General features: G+C 36.0%; 1 protein-coding gene across 1 annotated transcript; it reads right to left on the reverse strand.

The window, feature by feature from the left end:
- Positions 1 to 14,235: 14,235 nt before the first annotated feature.
- LOC104094378 (uncharacterized) lies at positions 14,236 to 18,703 on the reverse strand. Its single transcript, XM_033655852.2, has 4 exons — positions 18,373 to 18,703; positions 16,982 to 17,259; positions 16,059 to 16,300; positions 14,236 to 14,655 (listed from the first exon to the last, which is right to left on the reverse strand). Exons 1-4 carry the CDS (start codon positions 18,569 to 18,571, stop codon positions 14,409 to 14,411), a joined length of 966 nt encoding a protein of 321 aa, XP_033511743.1. The 5' UTR covers positions 18,572 to 18,703; the 3' UTR covers positions 14,236 to 14,408.
- Between the last annotated feature and the right edge of the window lie 5,405 nt (positions 18,704 to 24,108).

Consider the following 24,108-nt stretch of genomic DNA (forward strand, 5'->3'; position numbering starts at 1 on the left):
GGAGGCGCAGATGCGGAAAAAGGCCTGAGTAGGAAGGATCGCAGAAGCGGGCAGGGCCGGCAGATGCAGAATCTGGGAGCTTAAGTGGGATCCGCACCTGCGATGGAATTTTCGCAGATGCGGCATCGCAGATGCGGCATCGCAGATGCGACAGAAGGTCTGCAGGTGCGGTTTTGCTGGGCAGAACCTATAAATAGAAGACTTCGAGATTTTTCACTATTTTCACATTTTGGAACTCGGATTTTGGAGGATTTTGAGGAGTATTTTGAAGTGTTTGCTGAGGTAAGTTTCTTGTGCTTAATTATCTTCAATAATGGTGTTTACCCACTGATTTTACACCTAGTTGGTGAGGTTTTTAGGTGAGATTTGGGAGATTAGGGCTTGGGAATTGGAGAGTGAATTTTGGGGTTTTGGAGAGGCAAATGATGCCGGATTTTGATAAATTTAGTATGGTCCGACTCGTGAGTGAATGGGCTTTCGGGTTTTATAACTTTATCGGGTTTCGAGATGTGGGCCGGGAGGAGGTTGAGCCTATTTCGGATTTTGACTTATAATTTCGTATTTTGCTTGTGGAATTGAGTCCTTCAGCCTACATTAATTATATCGTACTGCTTGTGGCTAGATTCGGGGAGTTTGGAGATTGATTCGAGGGGAAAAAGTATTGCGGAGTAGGATTTTACGCGATTTGAGGTAAGTAACAGTTTTGAATCTGGTCCTGAGGGTATGAAACCCCGAATTTTGGTATGATGTGACTATTTTGGAGGTGACACACATGCTAGGTGACGGGCGTGTGGGCGTGCACCGTGGGAGATTGTGACTTGGTCTGTCCCGTGAGACTGTAAAGTCGAATAGACTATTGCTAGTTACTTGTTCTCTCTGTGTTATAGAGATTTGACTGCATATCATGTTAGAAATTATGCTTAGGCTATGTGATTGTAAGGTTGGGACCCGCAGAGGTCGCGTACCTGTAAATTATTTGCTAATTGTTGTCTTGTACTCAATTATAGTTTTACTTGTACATCATATCTCAGTCTCTTCTTGATTCTTGTTAAGACACTATGTTATTTGTTTGGGATGATCTTTATGATTTCCGAGGGCTGTGACACTAGAGAGGTACATGACTGAGTGAGGCCGAGGTCCTGGTTGTGAGGTATAGATACTGTAGCACGCGAGTTGTCCATGCGAATTATGATGTTTATACTTAGCACGTGAGTTGTCCGTGCGGATTCTGATATGATACTGTAGCACGTGAGTTGTCCGTGCGGATCTTGATATGTTATGATAACACGTGAGTTGTCTGTGCAGCACGTGAGTTGTCCGTGCAGATTATAGCGCTTGGGCTGTAGGAGCCCCTCCGGAGTCTGCACACCCCAGTGAGCGCATGTACCTATTGAGTGTGAGTACTGAGGGATGAGAGCCGAGTGATTGAGCTGTTGTGACGAGTTGAGTGTCTGTTGCCCTGAGAGGCTGTACTTATTTTTATTTGTTGATACACTTAGTTGTTATCTGTCATTGTTGTGGAATTTCTGAAAGATTCTATATCCGGATTACATGCACTGTAACTATATAAACTGATTTGACTTGAACTGTCGAATTTGAAAGCATGTCTATTCTTTGCTGGAATTACTGAAAATGAACTGTATTTGTATAGCTCGTCACTACCTTCTCAGTTCCTTATTTATTTCTGTTACTTGCTGAGTTGGTTGTACTCATGCTATACCCCGCACTTCATGTGCAGATCCAAGTGTGTTTGATCACGGAGGTCGTTGAGTTCATGCGCGATCGAGTACTGGAGACTACGAGATAGCTGCCGGCGTCCGCAAACCTTGTCTCTCCTTCTATGTTTTTCTTTCTTTCTGTATTGATACTTAGACACTATTTGTATTATGCTATAAATATTCCGAAACAAGCTATACTGACTGAAAGAACTGGATCCTTTAAAAATTCATTCCAATCCATCGAATTATTCGACTTTTGATGCAAAAGACTGGATATCTAGATGCTCATGACTCAGTGACACCCCGATGTCGAGCTATTTTTTTCGCACTTATGCTTTTGGTTTTACCTCATTTTTATGAAAGACTCCGGTTATTTTAAAAATATTAATTCATTTATGTTAAATGTTGAAAGTGTTTTGGAGGTGTCGGCTTGCCTAGTATCACGATAGGCGCTATCATGACGGGTTAGGTTTTGGATCGTGACAACAGTCATGATAAACAAAAAATAAATGTTCCTTCTAAAATTACCCCTTAGGAAAATAGATACTAAAGGGAATCGATAAGCATTATCCGAAACATGATTTTCCTATATTAGGTAGGTTAATTAATGATGAAAAAAAATGTTAGGTTAATCAAATTAATGTAAGAAATGACAGCTATCTTAATCCGTCCAAGAAAACCAGAGGATAAGATCATGTCAAAAACAAGTTTAGTTGATGATTAGCTTAATATGAGCAGGTGTTTACTATCAACATCTTTCATTAATTAGTAGATATACGTTCACCATCAGTTAATGAATTTTATTTGCAGTTTTTAACGGGATAAGCACCGTTGTCGCACTTGAGAAAATGTATCTATCTATATTATATTAAAAGGAGGGTAGTATGCATTGTGGTTAAACCAAGTGACAAGCTAAAATGAACCACTTGGCAATTTTAGGACAACATTAATAATTAAAAATTATAAATAAAAATATAATTAATTAAAATAGTTTAATGAATCTTATACATAATCTAAATAGATCTTAGACAGATCTAATCTATATTTATATTTATATGTATGTTTGTATTTATATCTATATCTATATTTATATCTATATATTGATCCACTCATAGATTTTCTTCTATATTAGCTAGAAATATGGAGGTGAAAAATTAATTAAAAACTATAATAGAAAAAAATAAAAAGACGTAAATTGAGATAACGTGTGACTATTTATACTTTGGAGTAAGTTAAAATATAAAATAAAACTAAAATTTATTTAGATATTAAAGATTTATTGAGTTTAAAATTAAATAAATTCAAGCAGCAAAATAAGATCTTACATAAAGTATACAAATTATTTATAAGGTAAGAGATATTTTAATAACAAGAACAATAAAGTCATATTAATATTGATAAATCGTGCAAACGAATATTTTATACGTAAATATTACTACAACATTTAGATATAATGCATTCAAACAATTAAGAAATTTTTTTTCTATGATTAATATTGGAATTGAGTTCAGTTAGTTTAAGTATGAAAGCATAACATAATTATTTAAAAATATGGTCCAATTAAGAAAATAGAATGATAAAAATTATTTGAATTTGAGATGAGAAAGTTTTTTAATTTATATATATATTATATTAGAATGAGTGTGGTAAAAATAGATATTAAATTCAAACAAGCTAATAAAAATTCACATGACAATGTAATAATATTAGGTATTGAATAATATAAAATCAAATATTAAAGAATAAATAGAGAAAAAATAAAAATTCAGATTTTTTATCATGTAAGGACATTTATAAATCATAAGTTTAGAAAATAAAATAAAGTCAATATACAATACTTAAAAATATTATTAAATAAAAGTAGTTGATAATGATATTAAATAAAATTACAAGTTAATGAAAAGCTATATAAAACGTAATAAGACTATATATTAGATTTAAAAAAACAGCAAAATTATGTTAAATTATTAGAAATTTACTATTAGAAATGAAAGGAAAAGACTATTTGAATTTAAGATTAGAATTTTTTTAAAACTATAATGAGAATGCTCAAATTATGGATAATACCACGAAATTGAAGTCTTATTTATGAAAAATAAAAAAAATAAAAAATAAAATTTTAAAAATACAAAATAAATTTCTAATATAGGTAATTTTACTAATGAAAATCAAAAATTTAATTTGTATCTTAAAACTAAAAAAGAAAGAAAATTCAGGTAAATAAATAAAATGATAGTGAAAATATTAGTACAACATTTAGATATAATATGTTCAAACAATTAAGAAAATATTTTTCTGTGATTAATATCTGGATTGAGTGCGGTTAGTTTAAGTTTGAAAGCATAGCATAATGTTTTGAAAATGCGGTCCAATTTAGAAATTAGAATGATAAGAATTATTTGAATTTGAGATAAGATTTTTTTTGTTTTTAAAAATATTACGTAAAGAAATAAAATGATAGTAAAAATATTACTACAATATTGTAACGATCCGGCCGGTCATTTTGAGTGTATTAGCCCCGAACCTCTATTTATTGTTCCCTCTATTTTATTTTGTGGTTACGTAACTTGCCGGGAGGATTCATTTTTGGTTTTAGAGTAAAATGGGACATATAGTCCCTAAATTTGGGAGTTTAAGTTCAAGAAATTGATCGTAGTTCGAATTGTGCGAAGACAGCTCCGGAATGGAGTTTCGACGGTTCCAATAGCTCCGTAGGGTGATTTTGGTCTTAGAAGCATGTTCAGATGTTGAATTGGAGGTCCGTAGGTAATTTTAGCGTCAATTTGCGAAAGTTGAAAATTGGATCATTTTTGGGAAGGTTGACCGGGAGTGGACTTTTTGATATTAGGGTCGGATTTCGATTCCGAAAGTTGGAGTAGTTCTGTAATGTCAATTATTACTTGTGTGCAAAATTTGAGATCAATCAAACTTGATTTGATAGGTTTCGACGTCAGATGTAGAAGTTTGAAGTTTTAAAATTCATTAGGCTTGAATCGATGTGCAATTCGTATTTTTAGCGTTGTTTGATGTAATTTATAGGCTCGACTAAGTTCGTATGATGTTGTCGGACTGGTTGGTGTATTTGGTCGAGGTCCCGGGGGCCTCGGGTGAGTTTCGGATGGTTAACGGATCGAAATCGGACTTAGAGCAAAGCTGAGATTTTTTCTGCCTTCTGGTGCAATCGCACATGCGGAACTATTCTCGCAGGTGCAGTTGGCAAGGCGCAAAAGCAGAATTGGGGCTTGACCTGGGGCTGTGTCGCAGGTGCATGAAGGTTTCCGCAGGTGCGAGCGAAGCTCCGTAGATGCGGAGTGAAGGAAGGGCAGCCAGAGTCGCAGAAGCGACCGCAAAAGCGAGGCCGCAGAAGGGGACCTCTTGTCTGCAGAAGCGTTAGAAGCCGCAGAAGTGGGAAGGACCTCGCATATGCGAGACCGCAGATGCGGTTAAGTTTTCGCAGAAGCGGAAGTTCTAGAAAAACACTTAAATACAAGGGTTCGTGATTTTGCTTCATTTTAAACATTTTGAGCTCGGGTCTTGGCGATTTGTGAGAGCATTTTTGAAGGATTTCTTGAGGTAAGTCTCTTGTACTCATTTTTTTTTATCAATAACCTTGTTTCCCTATTAATTTTCCCACCTAGTTTTTGGGTATTTAAGGTGGAATTTGAGAGTTTGAGGCTAGAGATTTGGAGAGTTTAATTTGGGGATTTGAGTGGCGACTTGGTGTTGGATTTTGATAAAATTGGTATGGTTTGACTCGTGGTCGAATGAGTATTCGTATTTTGTGACCTTTGCCCGATTCTGCGATGTGGTCCCGGGTTGACTTTTTGGGGCGATTTTTTGATTCTTTACTAAAGTCGTACATTTATGATTTAAATTAGTTTCTTCTAGTTGTATTCATGGTATGCAATTGTTTTTGGCTAGATTTGGGCCATTTGGAGTCGAAAAATCGAGGGAAAGGCATCCTTATCGATTGATTGAGCGAGATTTGAGGTAAGTAACTTGTCTAACCTTGTGTGGGGGGAATCTTCTTAGGATTCAGTACTGTTGTAACAATTTGTGATATGTGTGAGCCGTGTAGGCGAGGTGACGAGTGCGTACACGGGCTAATTGTAGAAAATTTTAGTTCTTGCTGAGTAGACTTCTTTTAAATTCCTTAACCGAGTTGCCTTAGCATATATAACTGTCATGTTTAGCCTAGTATCACATGTCTACGTGTCTTAACCTTTACTTGAAATTCATGCAACATGCTTAGTTGAATTACCTGTTTCCTTGATTATTGTATTCGGTCTTTAACTTTAGGATTCCTTGCTGTAAATTCGTTGTTCCATAATTTATGAGATGCATATTTACTTTTGGGATTACGAGGCATTACCTCGGGAGATCCCCCCGTCGTGCATATTTACTTTTGGGACTACGAGGCGGTACCTCGGGAGATCCCCCTATTGCATATTTACTTTTGGGACTACGAGGCGGTACCTAGGGAGATCTCCGTATCGTACATATTTACTTTTGGGACTATGGGGTGGTACTTCGGGAGATCCCCATGTTGTGTATTTACATTTGGAACTATGAGGCGGTACCTCAGGAGCGCCCCTGTTATTTACCTCTATTTGTTGTGCTGTTACTCTTTTGAAATTTTTTGTTGTTCATTTCTCAGTCATTTCATTGTGTTATTATATTTTCTGCCTCATTTCCTTTTGTTCTAGTAGGGCCCTGACCTAACCTCGCCACTACTCTACCAAGGTTAGGCTTGACACTTACTGGGTATCGCTGTGGTATACTTATACTATACTTCTGCACATCTTTTTGTGCAGATCTAGGTTCTTCCTACCAGACCAGATACCAGTGAGCTGGACTGTACGTGGAGACTTCAAGGTATATCAGCCAGCGCCCGCAGACCTCGGAGTCCCCCTCTATCCTTGTTATGTTGTTTTCCCCATTCTCTTTAGACTATGATGTATAGAGATACTTAGTATTTTCTCTTAAGAGATTGTGACTTATTTCTATCGGGTTTTGGAAGTTGTAATTATTAAAAATCGCAGTTCGTGTTTATATTTCATATGTTGAGATTTGAGTTCAGTTTTATATTCAGTTATTCCGTAAATTGTTAGGCTTACCTAGTCTTAGGGACTAGGTTCCATCACGACATCCCACGGAGGGGAAACTAGGGTCGTGACAAGTTGGTATCAGAGCTCTAGGTTCATAGGTGTTATGAATCACAAGCAGGTTTAGTAGAGTCTCGCGGATCGATACAGAGACGTATGTACTTATTTTTGAGAGGTTGTGGAACTGTTAGGAAAAGCTTCACTTCTTTGATTCCTTATCGTGCGAGATTTTGACTTCGGACTCCAAACTTCTGTTTTTCTATTCTCTCACAGATGGTGAGGACATGTACAGCTAGATCGGATGACCAGACACCCACACCCCCTGCTAGAGCCGCGAGAGGCCGAGGTCGGGGCAGGGGTAGAGGCCGAGGACGTCCACGTAGTGCAACCATAACACCCACACGAGCTGCTACAGAGGAGCCACCAGTAGCTCCAGTTGGAGGGCAGACACCTGAACGCATGTTACTGCACCAGCCCTCTAGGAGACTCTAGCCCAGTTTCTGAGCATCTTCAGCACCTTGGCTCAGGCAAGATTGATACTACTTGCTCCTGCCACATCTCAGGCCGGGGGAGGAGCAAAAACTCCCGTCGCCGGTACCCCAAAGCAGCGGGTTCAGGTTGATTAGGTTCCATAGATCATTCCAATGCAGCCGGTAGCTCTAGTTCAGCCCGAGGTTAGGGCAGCAGTTTCTGAGGCAGAGTAGCTCAGGCTCGACAGGTACAATAAGTACCACCCTCCTACCTTCAGTGGCTTGGCATCAGAGGATGCCCAAGGTTTTCTTGAGGAGTGCCACCATATCCTCCATACTATGGGTGTTGCGGAGACTAGTGGGGTTTCTTTCATTACGTTCTAACTTAGAGGAGTGGCTTATCAGTGATGGCGAGCATATGAGTTGGGTAGCTCGGCAGAGGCAGCTTCACTCACTTGGACTCAGTGCTTAGATATGTTCTTACTGGAGTATGTTCCCCAGAGTCTCAGAGAATCATGGCGCGCAGAGTTTGAGCAGTTGTACCAAGGTTTTATGACCGTGTAATAGTATGCGGTCTGATTTAGTGATTTGGCTAGGCATGCACCTACCTTGGTTGCTACTGTACGAGAGCGGGTTCGTCGGTTTAGTGAGGGGCTCAACCCTAGTATCAGATTGAGCATGGCCCGAGAGTTGGAGATGGATATTGCATACCAGCAAGTAGTGGGGATTGCTAGGAGATTGAAGGGTATGCTAACTCGAGATAGAGAGGAGAGATAGGCCAAGAGGTCTCGAGAGTCTGGCACTTATAGTGGTACTGGTGCCCCAACGGCAGCTCGTCAGGGCAGGGGTTATATGGGACACCCTGTTCATTCAGCACTTCCAACCGCCAGCGACGCTCCGGCCACTCCTAGGCCCCAGGATCTCTATTATGCACAGCCAGTGTCTAGCGTACCTCATGTGCGGGGTGCTTTCAGTTGTTAGTCTAGTCGATTAGGCCCGAGCTAGTCGCAACAACCACATCATCCGAGAGCTTGTTTTGAGTGTGGTGACACTCGCCATATAGTGAGGGATTACCCTTGATTTAGGAGGGGTATAACTCCACAGATTTCTCAGGCACTGCGTGCTCCACCAAGTCCTCAGGCTATGGTTACAGCACCAACTACCACTCCACCTGCACAGCCAGCTAGAGGTAGAGGTCGGACAGGTAGAGGTTGCCCTAGAGGAGGAGGCCATGCCAGATATTATGCCCTTCCTTATATGACGGAGGCAGTTGCATCAGATTCTGTTATCACAGGTTGTTCCGGTCTGTCACAGAGATGCATCAGTCTTATTTGATCCAGGCTCCACTTATTCCTATGTGTCATCTTATTTTGCTTTGTATTTAGGTGTACCCCGTGATTCTCTGAGTTCACCTGTCTATGTATCTACACCCGTAGGTGATTCTATTATTGTTGACCGTGTGTATCGGTCGTGTTTGATTGTTCTTAGTGGTTTTGAGACAAGAGCCAATTTATTATTGCTCAATATGGTGGATTTCGATGTTATTTTGGGCATGGACTGGTTGTCACCCTATCACGCTATCCTTTGTCATTCCAAGATGGTGACGTTGGCTATGCCAGGCCTACCATGGCTAGAGTGGAGAGGTATCTTAGATTATGTTCCTAGTAGAGTTGTCTTAATTTTTAAGACTCAACGAATGGTTGAGAAGTGGTGTGATGCGTATTTGGCCTATGTGAGAGATGTTAGTATTGATACTCATATCGTCGAGTCTGTTCCAGTAGTGAGGGGCTATTCAGATGTATTCCCCGTGGATCTTCCGGGCATGCCGTCCGACAGGCATATTGACTTTGGCATTGATTTGTTACCGGGCACTCAACCCATTTCTATTTCACCTTATCGTATGGCCCCAACAGAGTTGAAAGAATTAAAGGAACAATTGCAAGAGTTGCTCGATAAGGGCTTCATTCGGCCTAGTGTATCGCCTTGGGGTGCTCTTGTCTTGTTTGTAAAGAAGAAGGATGGTTCTATGCGAATATGTATTGATTACCACAAAAGAGAGGCCGCAGAAGCGGACCTCTTGTCCGCAGAAGCGTTAGAAGTCACAGAAGCGGGAAGGACCTCGCATATGCGAGACCGCAGATGCGGTTAAGTTTCCGCAGAAGCGAAAGTTCTAGCAGAATACTTAAATACAAGGGTTCACGATTTTGCTTCATTTTAAACATTTTGAGCTCGGGTCTTGGCGATTTGTGAGAGCATTTTTGAAGAATTTTTTGAGGTAAGTCTCTTGTATTCATTTTTGATCAATAACCTTATTTCCCCGTTGATTTTTCTACCTAGTTTGTGTGTATTTAAGGTGAAATTTGAGAGTTTGAGGCTAGAAATTTGGAGAGTTTAATTTGGGGATTTAAGTGGCGACTTGGTGTTGAATTTTGGTAAAATTGTTATGGTTGGACTCATGGTCGAATGGGTATTCGTATTTTGTGACCTTTGCCCGATTCTGAGACGTGAGTTCGGGTCGACTTTTTGGGGCAATTTTTTGATTCTTTGCTAAAGTCGTAGATTTATGATTTAAATTAGTTTCATGTAGTTGTATTCTTGGTATGTAATTGATTTTGTCTATATTTGGGCCATCAGAGTCAGAAATTCGAAGGAAAGGCATCCTTATCGATTGATTGAGCGAGATTTGAGGTAAGTGACTTGTCTAACCTTGTGTGGGGGAAATTCTCTTAGGATTTGGTACTGTTATAACAATTTGTGATATATGTGAGTCATGTACGTGAGGTGACGAGTGCGTACACGGGCTAATTATAAAAAATTTTAGTTTTGCTGAGTAGACTTCTTTTAAATTCTTTAACCGAGTTACCTTAGCATGTGTAGTTGTCATGTTTAGCCTAATATCACATGTCTACGTGTCTTAATCTTTACTTGAAATTCATGCAACATGCTTAGTTGAATTACCTGTTTCCTTGGTTATTGTATTCGGCCTTTGACTGTAGGATTCCTTGCTGTAAATTCGTTGTTCCATAATTTATGAGCTGCATATTTACTTTTGAAACTACGAGGCGGTACCTCGGGAGATCCCCCTATTGCATATTTACTTTTGGGACTACGAGGCGGTACCTCAGGAGATCCCCCTGTCGTGCATATTTAGTTTTGGGACTACGAGACGGTACTTTAGGAGATCCCTTTTTTGTGTATTTATATTTAGGACTACGAGGCGGTACCTCGGGAGTGCCCTTGTTGTTTACCTCTATTTGCCGTGCTGTTACTCTTCTAAAATTTCTTGTTGTTCATTTCTCAGTCATTTCATTGTGTTATTATATTTTCTGCTTCATTTTCTTTTTTCCCAGTAGGCCTTGACATGACCTCGTCACTACTCTACCAAGGTTAGGCTTGGCACTTACTAGGTACCGTTGTGGTGTACTTATACTATACTTCTGTATATTATTTTATGCAGATCCAGATTCTTCCTACCAGACCAGATACCAGTGAGCTGGACCCTACGTGGAGACTTCGAGGTATATCTGCCAGTGTCCGCAGACCTCAGAGTCCCCCTCTATCCTTGTTATGTTGTTTTCCCTATTCTCTTTAGACTCTGATGTATAGAGATACTTAGTATTTTCTCTTATAAACTTGTGACTTATTTCTACCGGGTTTTGGAAGTTATAATTATTAAAAATCGCAGTTCTTGTTTATATTTCATATGTTAAGATTTGAGTTCAGTTTTATATTCAGTTATTCTGCAAATTATTAGGCTTACCTAGTCTTAGAGATTAGGTGCCATCACGACTCCCACAGAGGGGAAACTGGGGCCGTGATAAATATTAAGAAATAACGTGTTCAAACAATTAAGTAAATATTTTTCTATGATTAAATAAAATTTTAAAAATACAAAATAAATTTCTACTATTGGTAAGTTTACTAATGAAAAGTAAAAATTAAACTGTATCTTGTAGCTAAAAAAGACAGAAAATTTAACTGCATCTAATATAAAATTAATTATAAGAGAACTGATGATACCTGGAACATGATAATCAAATAACTTATGTATTAATATTTTAGACTAATTAAAAGTTACAATTTAAAATAAAATATGACATTATTTTGGTTATAGGTAAAACATTAATATAAAAACTAATTAAAATTTATAGTAGGGAAGAGAATGTATAAAAAATAATTGAGGTAGTGTGAGGATACTTATACTTTAAATTAACTTAAAAATAAATAAAATAAAATAATTAAATTATATTTAAAAATATTATTAATAAATTTAAATGATTAAAATATTCTGAATAAGAGGATACAAGCATAAAAATATACCAAATTTCAAGAATAAAACATTTATATTTATTATATACTATAAAAAGGATAATAAGCAAGATGTTAATTTAATTATAAGCTAATAAAAAATTCTATGATAGTAATAATATTAAATAGTAAATAATTCAATAACTATAAGAAAAGAACAAAAAGAAAACAGAATTTACGTTAAAATGATGTGATGAATGAGACATATTTGACTTTCGGATAAAAATAAAGTGATAGTAAGAATTTTGTTAAAATAATATGACTAATGTGCTCGAACAAGACGAATCACAATATGACATGTTTAGTATTCTTTAATATTGACAGCAAAACGAAATGCAAGTACTAAAATCAAGGGGTTAGGTTGCTACAAATATAAAAATAAAGAAATAAAAAAATTGGTTGTCTACTACGAGATTTGAAAAATAATTTCATATCATGCTTCAAAAATTAAATTCTCATGTTATATAATTTTTATCTGAGAGGTTTATATTTTAAGGTTATTTGCACATGATCAAACAACCTACATCGCAATTTGACATGATTTGTCCACGCATCGCGCGTGTACTAATACTACGTTAAAGCTAGTCATTTTTTCAAGTTAGTAGGAATAAGAACTAATTTTTTCGGTTTAATTTATGTGACGGAGTTTGATCGAATAAATAAAATATAAAAACTTTTGAAACTTGTAATTTTGATATGACATGAGATTTTTATGGTTATAAAAATATATATAAAATAAAAAGTTTAAAGTTAAAAAATTTTCAAACATAAAAAAAGTGTCATTCCTTTTAAAATAACTACTAAGAAATATTTTTATCGATATCCTCTTAAAGCCTGATCTTTAACTTTTGTCCTTGTTTTAAATAATTTAGTAAAGTGGTCCCTGATGATTCATACGCTCGACTCCAGCTTATTTAGTAGTGAGATGTTATTATTGTTGGCATAATTTTTCTGGCAAAATATACTTACCAATAGTGTCCTTAATTAACACGTCTCAAGCTTCACAAATAACTCGCGAAGCTTGAGGGTGTTAAGTCATTGTTCTCGGGAATATTTCGACAATGTAGTTTGGCTTACCAATGCGGCAAGTAGCGGAGACAAATTGATTAAAAAATAATTATTCATCTATATTATCTATTAAAAAATAGATTAAATAATAATTTTTTAAATAATGAACCAACTATGTATAAGATTTATATTATCTACTTAAAAATTGATGATTTTAATTTTTAACTTCTATATTTGCAAAGACTCAAATTTAGAGTTCTCAAACTAGGGAGACTAAAAATTCTTTCAAAGTGATCGTATCAAAAAGCCACGGATAATATAAGTATTCATATTATCCACCAATTAACCCATTTTTTATCCGTATTAAATATGAGTTGGTAGGATATTTTATCAGTTTCGACCGATCTATTTCCAACTCGGCGCGCCCGTTTACCATCCCTAATGCAAAAGGCATGTAATATTTTAATCTTACAAGTCGTGGTGGGGTGGTAGCTAATTGCCAGTTACACCCTTATATTGGGTGGGTCGTACACCCCTATCCTTGTCTTGGATATATTCTTTACCTCTCCTCAAGATAAATGGGTGATAGACACGCGCTGCCACGTGTCAACATGCTAAAAAGAATTAAAAAAAAAGATTATTTTCTATATTAAACCCACCCCACTTCCCCATGTCTTCTCTTCTTCCCAAAACAAGCCCATCAGAGACCCATCCACCCACCCCTACTTCCCCGCACTCCTTCTCCTTCTGTCAACAATCTATGGGGAAAAAAAATTGTAAAACTTTATGCAAGCTTTATGGATTTTAAGAAAAGGTTTGTAAACTCTAAGAAATCTGGTCACATTTAAGGAGGATGACAGGAAATGGGGTTATATTAATCTCCATTGTTTCAGGTGAGGAGTAAGTGAAGAAGAAGAGAGAAGAAGGAAAAAGAAAAGGAAAACTTGAAGAAAAAATATAATAAGAAAAGTAGGGGAATACATTTTAAAAAAAGGTGGCGAAATTAAATTTTTAACCTGTGTTTTTTGTCTTTCCACTCTTTTCATGCTTTGAATACATATAGTGGGTGATAGGACTCTCCAAAATACAAGGGTGCAACTGACAGTACAACTCCAATGGGATAATTATCCCGTAAATAAATGATTCCTAAGAAGCATGTAATGTTAAATTTCAGAAGCATGATTCTTGATTTTAGTTTTTTAGTGGTATCTTTTCTTTTGATTTCTTAGGTAAAAGACCAGGTCAAAATGTCATTCTTGTCTATGCAATGTGAAATTTCCTAGGGTATAAAAAATCTACGCATTATAACCGTTCCAAAAATAATAGCAAAATAAATAAATAAATATTGTATATTAATTTGTAGTATATATTATGCTATACATATTTTATACATAAACAGTATATACTTTATGTATATTTGCCCAGTAACTATAATTATTTTTGTCCGGCTGGCCAAATATATTAAAAACCCTTCTTTTTCATTTTGTTACCATTTACTAGTATCTTTCATCCTTATTTGAATTTTCACATCCAGAAGTCAGTCAAAATTATGCCTATCTTGTATCTTTAATAGTCTTTCTTTCATGTTTTATCTGCTAACAGAAAAAAAATAAAAAAGACACTGAATTTCAAATTACTTTGGCTTTTCCCTCTCAAGTCTAAATTATTCCTCCTTTATTTTCCATTTAAAAGGAGTCCAAATGTCACTTCTCTGAAATAAGGTTTCACATTTTACAAGCAATAAGAGCAACATTAAAGAGATTTTATTACAACAGAAAATACAAAGGGAAGGAGTAAGTTTAAAACTTTTGAATGAAGTCAAATATATGCTTGTTAATCTCATCTGGCCTTTCTTGGTTAACAAAGTGAGCTGCACCTTCTAAAACCACCACTTCCTCCAACAATGGAACATCTTTCTTAAACTCACCATTGTGTATGTAATCTTTAGCACCTGGTATGTGATAAACCAAGTCTAATTCTCCGACCATAAACTTGGCCGGAACTTTAACTTGAGCTCCTGTCCAGGGTGCTGTGAGTTCCCAGTTTCTGCATTTCATCATAGGACAGAGAACTTTAGGATGTAAATTGTGTCCATTCAATTTCAAATTCCAAATATATAACACAGACAGTAAAGTTGTCTTTGTGTGGTTCGATGCGTGGAAGCAGCCACTAATGCTTGCATTAGTATAGACTGTCTACGTCACACTCCTTTGGGGTGCTGCCCATCCCGGGACCCTGAGTGAATGCGGATGCGTTGTGCACTGGGCTACCCTTTTATATACCACAAATGACATTTTCTTGACTAAAGAGGAGGAATTAGAGTCAAGTAATTGATAAAGAACTGAGACTTAATAGCTTCCATGTATGAAAAAATTGATCAAAACAATCTGTAAGCAACTAATTGGATAGTCTCATGAATTTTCACAATTTTCTTGACTTCCTAGAAAACATGACAACTTATATCAATCAATTGATTACACCTCGATTTCAAACTAGTTGGCGTCGGCCATACAAATCCATGGTATTGATTCCGCCTTATTCAGGTCTGCCTCATTCTAATAATAAGTAATGTCTTTTCAGGCAAATTAGAGACTTTTTAAAGGTAAAAGTTCTCTAAATCTCATACATATATCTACACAGAACATACATACTGTTTCACTCAATAATAAGTAATTTGTCTATTTAGGCAAATTGGGGATTTCTAAAGGTAAAAGTTCTCTAAATCTCATACTTATCTCTATACACACATAGTATACAAGTCGCTAATCAGAACAAAAAGTCTCTTGACAAAGATCAAAACCTAATGCAATTGTAGAAACAACAAATAAAACCTTAATCCCAACTAGTTAAACCTAAGTTGCTCGGACTCGAGTGCGGGTATTCGATACGGACACGGATTCGAGTGTCGGATTCGGCAAAATCTAAATTTTAGTATCCGGGGGTGCGGATCTAGGTATGGATACGGGTGCGGGGATTCGGCTAAGAAAATTCAAAATTACAAAAAATAGAGCTATAAAGAAATTATAAATTTTGAGAGATATTATGTGAAAAATCCTCCATCTATATCGCGGCTAATGTCTACCAAAAGTCCGAACTCAGAACACGACTCCTTGAATTCTTGGTTTTTCTGAAACACAAAGCAGCAAATATGAGACAAAAGTACTACAATATTGAAGGAATGCCATTTCCCATGTCTTAAAAATCTGTTTTATTTTTAATTTTGAGAAATCAAAATCTCAATTTTCTCTCCAAATTTGTCGATGGACTCATGTCAAAGTACATGAAGTTAGTTGACCTTATCGGGGACGTATCCCGGACACGGAATGGGTGCGGCACCCAAAACGAAGAGCCCGTGCAACTTAGGTAGAAACAAATGTGAAGTAAACAAGTAACGCGAGGAAAACAAATGCAACTGAATTTACGATATCATAAAGGTGAGGAAGACTTACATGGGAAAAGCTCGGTAATAGTTAACTCCACCAGTGAAGCCAGTCTGCTCAAACTTGCTGCTATAGTAATCCAAATCTTCCTCAGTCAGCCAAGATGAAAGCTCAATTGGAGCATCAGGGATAGCCTCAACGCCTTTGCCTTTAGGAAAATAAAATGGTGCAGAGTCGCGGAATCTGAGAAATTTCTTAAGAACAGACTTAACACCAATTGGAGCAAATTCAGCTTCAATTTCTCCTGGTACCTGCAGGTAAGATTATTGATGAACTTTCTAATTTAATCTCAACATAACTCCCACTGCTAACCTATGCCCTTATTAACCACTCAAAAAACTCTTGAATGGTATGTGAGTTGTTCCAAATAAATTACTGGGATAGTTTCTTTGGGCATATAGAACAACCTCTTTTTTATCAAATTAAAAAATACTTCCTTCACAAAGGAGAAGGAGAGCATTGTTGCATCAGTAAGAGATATTGTTGTGTGATCATGGTTACGAGTTCAAGCTGTAAAAACAATCTTTTGCAAAAATGTAAGGTAAAAATGTCTACAATAGATTCAGGGTCTATGTTGTACGGACTCTTCCAAATGCTGTCGCACCCGTGCCGGATCCTCCAAAAATGCACTACTTTTGGAGAATCCGACACACACCCAACAATATTTTCAGAGAATCCAAACAACATAGTTTACAGTGGTTCGGCCCATCCCCGAACCACATACATAAGGAGAGTTTAATGCACCGTGCTGCCTTTTATCACGACTCATTTATTTTGTATATGAAGTCTTTTTCTTTTTTCCCTAATTAGTAGTCCATACTTCATACTAAAAATGTCAAATTTCCGATGCAATTATTCGATAGTCCCCAGAAAACTTGTAAAATCCCTTCAAACACAAATTATACAGATACACAAACTAAAACAGAGAGAACCTGAAATCTCCAGACATAATGATCATCACCATATATAGCCCTCAGTCCATCAACAGTATTCATCTGTGGGTTCGTTGGAAAATAATGGATACTCAAATTAACCAAAGCCTTAACTTTATCTGGCCTAAAAAGGCACAAATGCCAAGCAATTATAGCACCCCAGTCATGACCCACAACAAACACCTTATCTTCATTTGGAGCTATGGCTTCAATAAGTGCTATAAGATCACCCACAAGGTGAAAGATACTGAATTTTGTATGATCATTAATGGGTGCACCTGTTACAAAAAAGAAAAACGAAGAAGAAAGATTGTAAGAGTGAGAACAACCTTTCTTAGAAAGGATATTGCCTGTATACTGTTCGACAAAATGCTCATAATTTCCTTTATGATACAGCAAAGTCACTGTATTTCAAATTAACTTAGTCATTTCTCATAAAAGGTCTAAATTTTGTAGAGTTGAAAGAGAACTACAAACAAATCATTTTATTTCATGAAAAGTTAAATTCAAATATTAAGGCCCGTTTGTCCATAAAAAGTTTTTCCTTTTTTTTTTTTTTAAATATGTGTTTGTTCATGAAATTTTATAAGTTTTTGGGAATTTTTTAAAAACTTCAAAACCATTTTTTTACAAAATTTCAGAAAAACTTTTTTACTCACTCACAACACATTTTCAAGCGAAATGCATGTCCAAACATAATTTCAAATTCCGAATATTATTTTTCAACTTAACTCTAAATACTACTTTTTTTCAAAAATTATAATTTTTATGTCCAAACGCTTACTAAATAGAATCGAAACTACGAAAGTCTTTTTATATATAAAGTCTTAAAACTTAGCTTTGCCTTGCTATGTGAAACAATTCCACTTCATATATATTACGCCTTTTGTCCTGTTTTATTATTAGACACGAAATTTAAGAAATTTAAAAAGAAAATCTTTTATATATAACCCAAATTTAGACAAAGTATCAATTTTTTATATTTTTTTAAAATAAATGGTGGGAAAAGTTCTATATGTTCTTTCTTATTTCACTTTTCTTATAAAAGAATGACAATTTATATCAAGCGGATCCCAACAAGTCAGGCCACTATGATAAAATAGAAATACTAAGATTAATTAAGTTTCTACAAGAGAACTACCGTCAAACCTTTTTACAACAGTTTCGTTTGTTCTAGATATTTTTGGATGTTATAACGAATTGATGTTATAGAAAACATATATTATAACAGAACATGAAATTTGATTTCGAAAAAACTTAGCTTTTATAGTGAAGTGTTGTTACGAGGATATTGTTACATAGAAGTTGAGTGTATATCATTCTTATTTTTTTTTTAAACAGACTAAAAGGGAAAATATGTCACAGATCGAATGCTAAAAATTTAACAGCACCTGTAGTATCTCCATAACCCCTTAGGTCAGGTGCCACAGCACGATAGCCACGTTCAGCTAAGTAGAAAATTTGGTGGCGCCATGAATACCAGAGCTCAGGGAAACCATGGATAAAGAGGATTATTGGACCTTGGCCTAATTCTGCTACATGCATTTGTAGGCCATTTACATCTACCATCTTGTGCTCTATCTTCTCCATTTTTTGTTTTTTCTTCTGTGTTTCTGAGTCCCTCTGAGTGACAAATTTGGGTATTTATTTTGACTTAGTATGGGCAAATGCCGGCTAATCCAAGTAACTGTAGAAAAGGTTTGGCTATGATTCCTATGGCTGTTATTGAAGTCATTGTCAATGTCACTACTATTATTACTCCATTATTGATACAATACAAAACAAATGGCCAAACCTGTCCTATAATTTGGCACGTGGTTTTTGGTGTACGAGATAGAGCAACAATAATATTCCAAAGTTTTTGAAAAGGAGAAAGCTCCCAATATTACCTCAGCCTATCTATTTTATATTTTTTCTCTATCTTGCCGTTCATAAAAATATTTATTTGTTATAAAATAAAAACTATAAAGTAAATAATGGCAGAGAAATTTATAGAAATAGTGATATATTATTCAGCTTCAAACTAACGTACAAATAAATTATTTTGACACCCAACTATTTATAGAAGAAAAGAAGTTGTTGCAACGCTTTTCGGAAGCTACTGAAAAGCTTTTCTGGAGCTACTTATAAGTGCATGTATGAGCTACTTGTAAACATATACTTGGACAATTTTAATTATCCAAGATACATATATTTACACCTTTGTAATTGTTTAGGAGAATGCTTCAAATTGTTGCAAAGGACATATACAAAATAATTTGATAGCTTAGAGGTAAACTTAATTCTTTTTTTGTCTATGTGGCTCTACTGTGAGAAATGTCAGAATCAAGCTTGAAACCCATTAGAGGGAAGTCGCAATATGAGATAAATTAATGACGTTCATAAATTTTATACCAAAATAATGAGATAGTTTATTCCATATAGAAGGTGAAATTTCTATCCTAATTATCATTTCTGAAATTTATATTGTGGGATAACCTGGTTTAAAACTTTAAACCAAATGATAGGCTTGTAAGAGCCACCGCTACACCTTTAGTTTCATTTGCATTTATTAGTGAATGAAGATCTCACTTTTACTCCTTATATTTCACGTGGAGGTAATGTCACACATGATCATTGATCATGCCCAACTCTAGTCCTAAAAAGAATAAGCGGCCGCTGTAAATATAATCCGGTCTAAAAGTCCGGAGTTGAATCCCACAAAGAACTAAGACTTCGCTATAATTGTTTAGTATCACTAAGAAGACAAGTTCGAACAATTCCTAAGTTATAAATATAAAGATTCTTATGTAAAACTAGACTAACAAATTAAGGTAGTGAATTAACAACTAGAGATACTAGGGGTTGAAGAAAGGATTAAGCAGGTCTAGAGTTATGATTTTTCCAATTGTCGGAATCCTTCCCGCTACATCTTCTATAATTTCGCCTAAGTATTCTCTACCGATCGTGAGTACTTTGACTGTCGTAGCTCTCTCTCGAGCAACTACCACAATTTACTAGACGTATTCTCTCGAACTATGCTAGCTGGAACTAATTCACTGCTCACTACGATCGCACCAAGGTTTTGTTATCTCTAATCCCGCCTTTAAACCCTCCATATTGATCTCTCACATATATTAGGAGTGATGTTGTTCAACAACTACCTAAATGCGTACTCTCTCTCTCTCTCTCTCTCTCTCTCTCTCTCTCTCTCTCGAGCAATATACACACTAAATCGGCACAATCAATTGATGGTCATTCAATCAACAACAATAAACACGTAGTTGAACAAGTAGAGAAATTCAATGGCGCAATTATATAAAAACATCACAAGAATTTATTCTACAAAAGGTTCTATCAAAACCCTAGATAACAAATTAGCTATTCATAATAGTATACAAAACTACAATATTAGAATTCATAACCAATAATGAAAATAGAAAGAAGAAAGTGAAAAACTAGTAGAAGAATTCTCCGCCTTGCTCCTAGCGTATTCTTGCCTCCTTGGGTCGAATCCCCTCTCCAAAATCGTCTCTCCTTTAGGTCGAATCTGCTCTAAAAAAAGGTCCTCCCCTTCTTAGAGATGTTCATGGAGTATTTATAGGCTGGGATTGAAGTCCTTGAGTCCAAATTCGGGTCGGAGTCTTTTAATTCACGACTTTTAATTATCGGACTATAGACCTCGCGAGGCCAGGCTTATATCGCGGTCAGCCTAGCTACAGAGTTGGCTACGCCTAGCCTGTAGCGCGGTCAAGCTGACTATAGAGCTGGTGTTACTTGGTCTGTAGCACGGTAAGGCGGACTATAGAGCTGGCTTTACTTAGTCTGTAGCACGGTTTGGGTACTTGGTGCTTTTGTGCTCTTTTATTGTATTTTTGTCCTCTTTTTGTGTAACTTTCACTCATTTTTATCTTCCAATACTCCTACACATAAAATAACATAATTTAGCTCAAACGTCGCACAATTAACTACTAAACTAACAATATGTAAGGCGAGTAATATACTAAAAATATAATATTTTGGCTGCACATCACTACCCCACACTTAAACGTTGCTCGTCCTCGAGTCAACCACCAATTCACACTAACCTTGAGCACTTTATTTTCTTTTAGCACATTCGAAGCACACCATACCTATGACTATGGTTGATAGCAATAATTAAACCTTAGCATATGCCTTCAACACACACTTCCCTTTACTTTATGTCATACTTCAAAAATTTATTCAACACCAAGATAACATGATGATAACAATCCTAGCCTCACAAACTGACTCTATATCATAATGCATTCGTGGCTTAAACAATTAATATCATATAGAAATCTAATAACGTCACATATCCCTTGCGAAATCATGTGCCCTCACAACAAGAGCAAGAGATTAAGTTGAATCCACACATTCGAATCAAATGCTCAAATATATTTTAAGGACTCAGATAAATCAAAGAAATTCCTCACTCTCACAAAGAAGTTACATGCATGCACAAAGTACCATAGGCTTTCCCATTATGTAAACCTCCACTAATGTAGGCTTGCTCAATCTAAAATCAATTAGGACTTTTTCATGATTGTAATGTGGGCTAAAGAACGAGTAGGATAAATTTAAGAATAGTGACTAATCCTCCTAAGCACTTTAACACATCACAAACTTAGCTTTAAGCGCATTTTTCTTCAACACAACTTCACTTTCACAAATAATATCACACCCAAAAATATTTCTTCTTTCTTTAAGCACTACTTTAACTCATACCCACTAGCAAGAACAAGATATTCTTATTTTCTTTTGCTACATATTTTTTTATTCTTTTCTACCATTCCTGCTAGTGGGGTATTTCTTACAATATAAGTACACTTTTTTTTTTCATTGGTTCCACTCAAAAGCCACCCAAGTTCCCTCCTTACTTCTTTTAGCACTCATTTTGCAATTAAAGTACTTTAAGAAGGAAAAAGATCAAAACAATGATAATTAAGAACAAAAGAGTATAGGCTTGTAATGTGATTTCCAAATAAAAGTTTATAGGCTCAAAAGAGTTGACTAGGGATAAGTTTTATTTGTGGTAAGCATTAAGCTCAAACAAATCAAAGAAAGCATAATATCATTTTTCAAACCGAGCAAAACTTTTTCACTTCAACTCACATGCCGAGCAAGTTCTAGACTCTAATGCAATGACACAGACTATATAATTTCTCATCACACATGGTACATGACTCACTAAGGACGGTTCCATTCCGATTCTTAAACAATTGCAAGTATTCATGGAGTCATAAAATATTAAGCATCAAGCACAACGTGACACAAGCCAAGAAAACGTGATATAGGCGTCAATAACATGTTATCTACTCAACACGACATCATAAGCATTTTCAAACCATAGGGAAGGTACTAAATATGCTAGAGCCTAAATATGCTACTATCAAACATGTCAAAAGGGCGCCTAGAAAGTTCATCTTCCTTCTTTTATTCCCTAAGTACTATTCTACTCTAAAAATAAAAAGTTATGACCCGGTTCAAATTACATCTCATGAAAAAGAACCGAGGCACAAAGAAAAACCACGGGGGATTATTATTACCTACAAAAATAAAAAAAATATTTTTGGATTTTTTTTTTGTATTTTTGATTAGACTTTAAACCCTCAAGAAAACTGTCTAATAGATTCATCGTCGGGAAAAGTCCAATCTTTTCTATTTTTCTAAGAAAATATATTATTCAATCAAACTGACACAACTAAAATAGCATAGAAAGTCACCCAAACAATCTCCTCACCCCACACTTAAAATTGTGCATTGTCCTCAGTGCACACTATAACTAATAAGAGAATAAAAGAAACTCCCTGGTAGGCCAAAGGCCGAAGCTTTAGCAGCTCATGGGATACTCAGACTTCTCCAGGCCTGGTCCTTCGTATGGGCACCCCATACTTAGTTCTAACCATCTGGCTGACTGTTGCATCCTTCCAATAACTTTGATTTCCATGCTCCTAAAATATATATAAAAAAAATGACACTACAAAAATAATACAATAAAAAAATAAAAAAATAAAAAAAGCAATAAAGTTGGGTTGCTTCCCAACAAGCGCCTAATTTAACATCGCGGCACAACGTGAATCACTTTCTGCCTCCACTTTGAACTTGTGAATTGGATCCCAAGTTTTGATTCAAGCTTATGATTGTGCTCTTGGGGTGGTGGAACAAATCTAACCAACCCAAGAAAATAATATAATACTCTGCACTTCTTGGACTTTATGTGAGGTGTGTAATCTTGACTATCTGGCAAGAAAAATTCCAGAATGTAGACACATTGTTCCTCATTCCTTGACTTATCAATTAGCTCGACTGACTCTATTTCCATATCATCATCCAAACACAATACGAAAAAATACTTGGAGTGAGGACCAATGCGCTCAAATACATAAACTTCAGGTCTTTTCACATCCTCAACACCAATGACACTAGAGTCAACTAAATTTGTATCATGAACGTTGGTCGACTCTAGTATTACTTCTTCAATATCGGCATCCTCAAATTCTAGTTGGATAGATTGTTGGTGTTCTACTCTGACCTCCTCCATTGTCACCTGAATTTCCGTATCTAATTCATGCTCTTCTTGGGTACTATCCCGAACATTGACTTGTTGAGCATTAAATGTTTCAACCAATTGACTCACTTGTGCCTCCAGTTTGTGAATCATAACATCTTGCCTTTGTATGTGCAATTGTTTCTATTATTTTGTTCTACAAGGCATCGTAGCATATCCTTGATCTCTTTCAGGTCATTATCCCTGGGCTCTTTGTTCCTATTAACATTACAAGAAAAAGTAGAACCATCATAGTTAGGGGTTGGGGGAGGATAAGAAATATCAGTACAACCATGAAAGTGACCATCTTGACCACCACACATATCACACACATTCCGCACATAAGATTGAGTTGGTGCACATAACTCGCTCTCGGAAGTATTTGGATAATTTTGCCACAGGTGGTTTCCTTCACAATATGTATGAGGATCAATGGTAGAATTACCAATACTTAAACTTTCATAATTCCAAGATGCCATGTTTCTCAAATCAACAAGTAAAACAAAAATAAAAAAAATCAAATACCAAAAAAATAAAATAAAATAAAAGTTCAAACTTGAAACTTAGCAATATGTAC

This window comes from Nicotiana tomentosiformis, chromosome 5 (assembly GCF_000390325.3).
Source record: "Nicotiana tomentosiformis chromosome 5, ASM39032v3, whole genome shotgun sequence".
Taxonomy (NCBI): domain Eukaryota; kingdom Viridiplantae; phylum Streptophyta; class Magnoliopsida; order Solanales; family Solanaceae; genus Nicotiana; species Nicotiana tomentosiformis.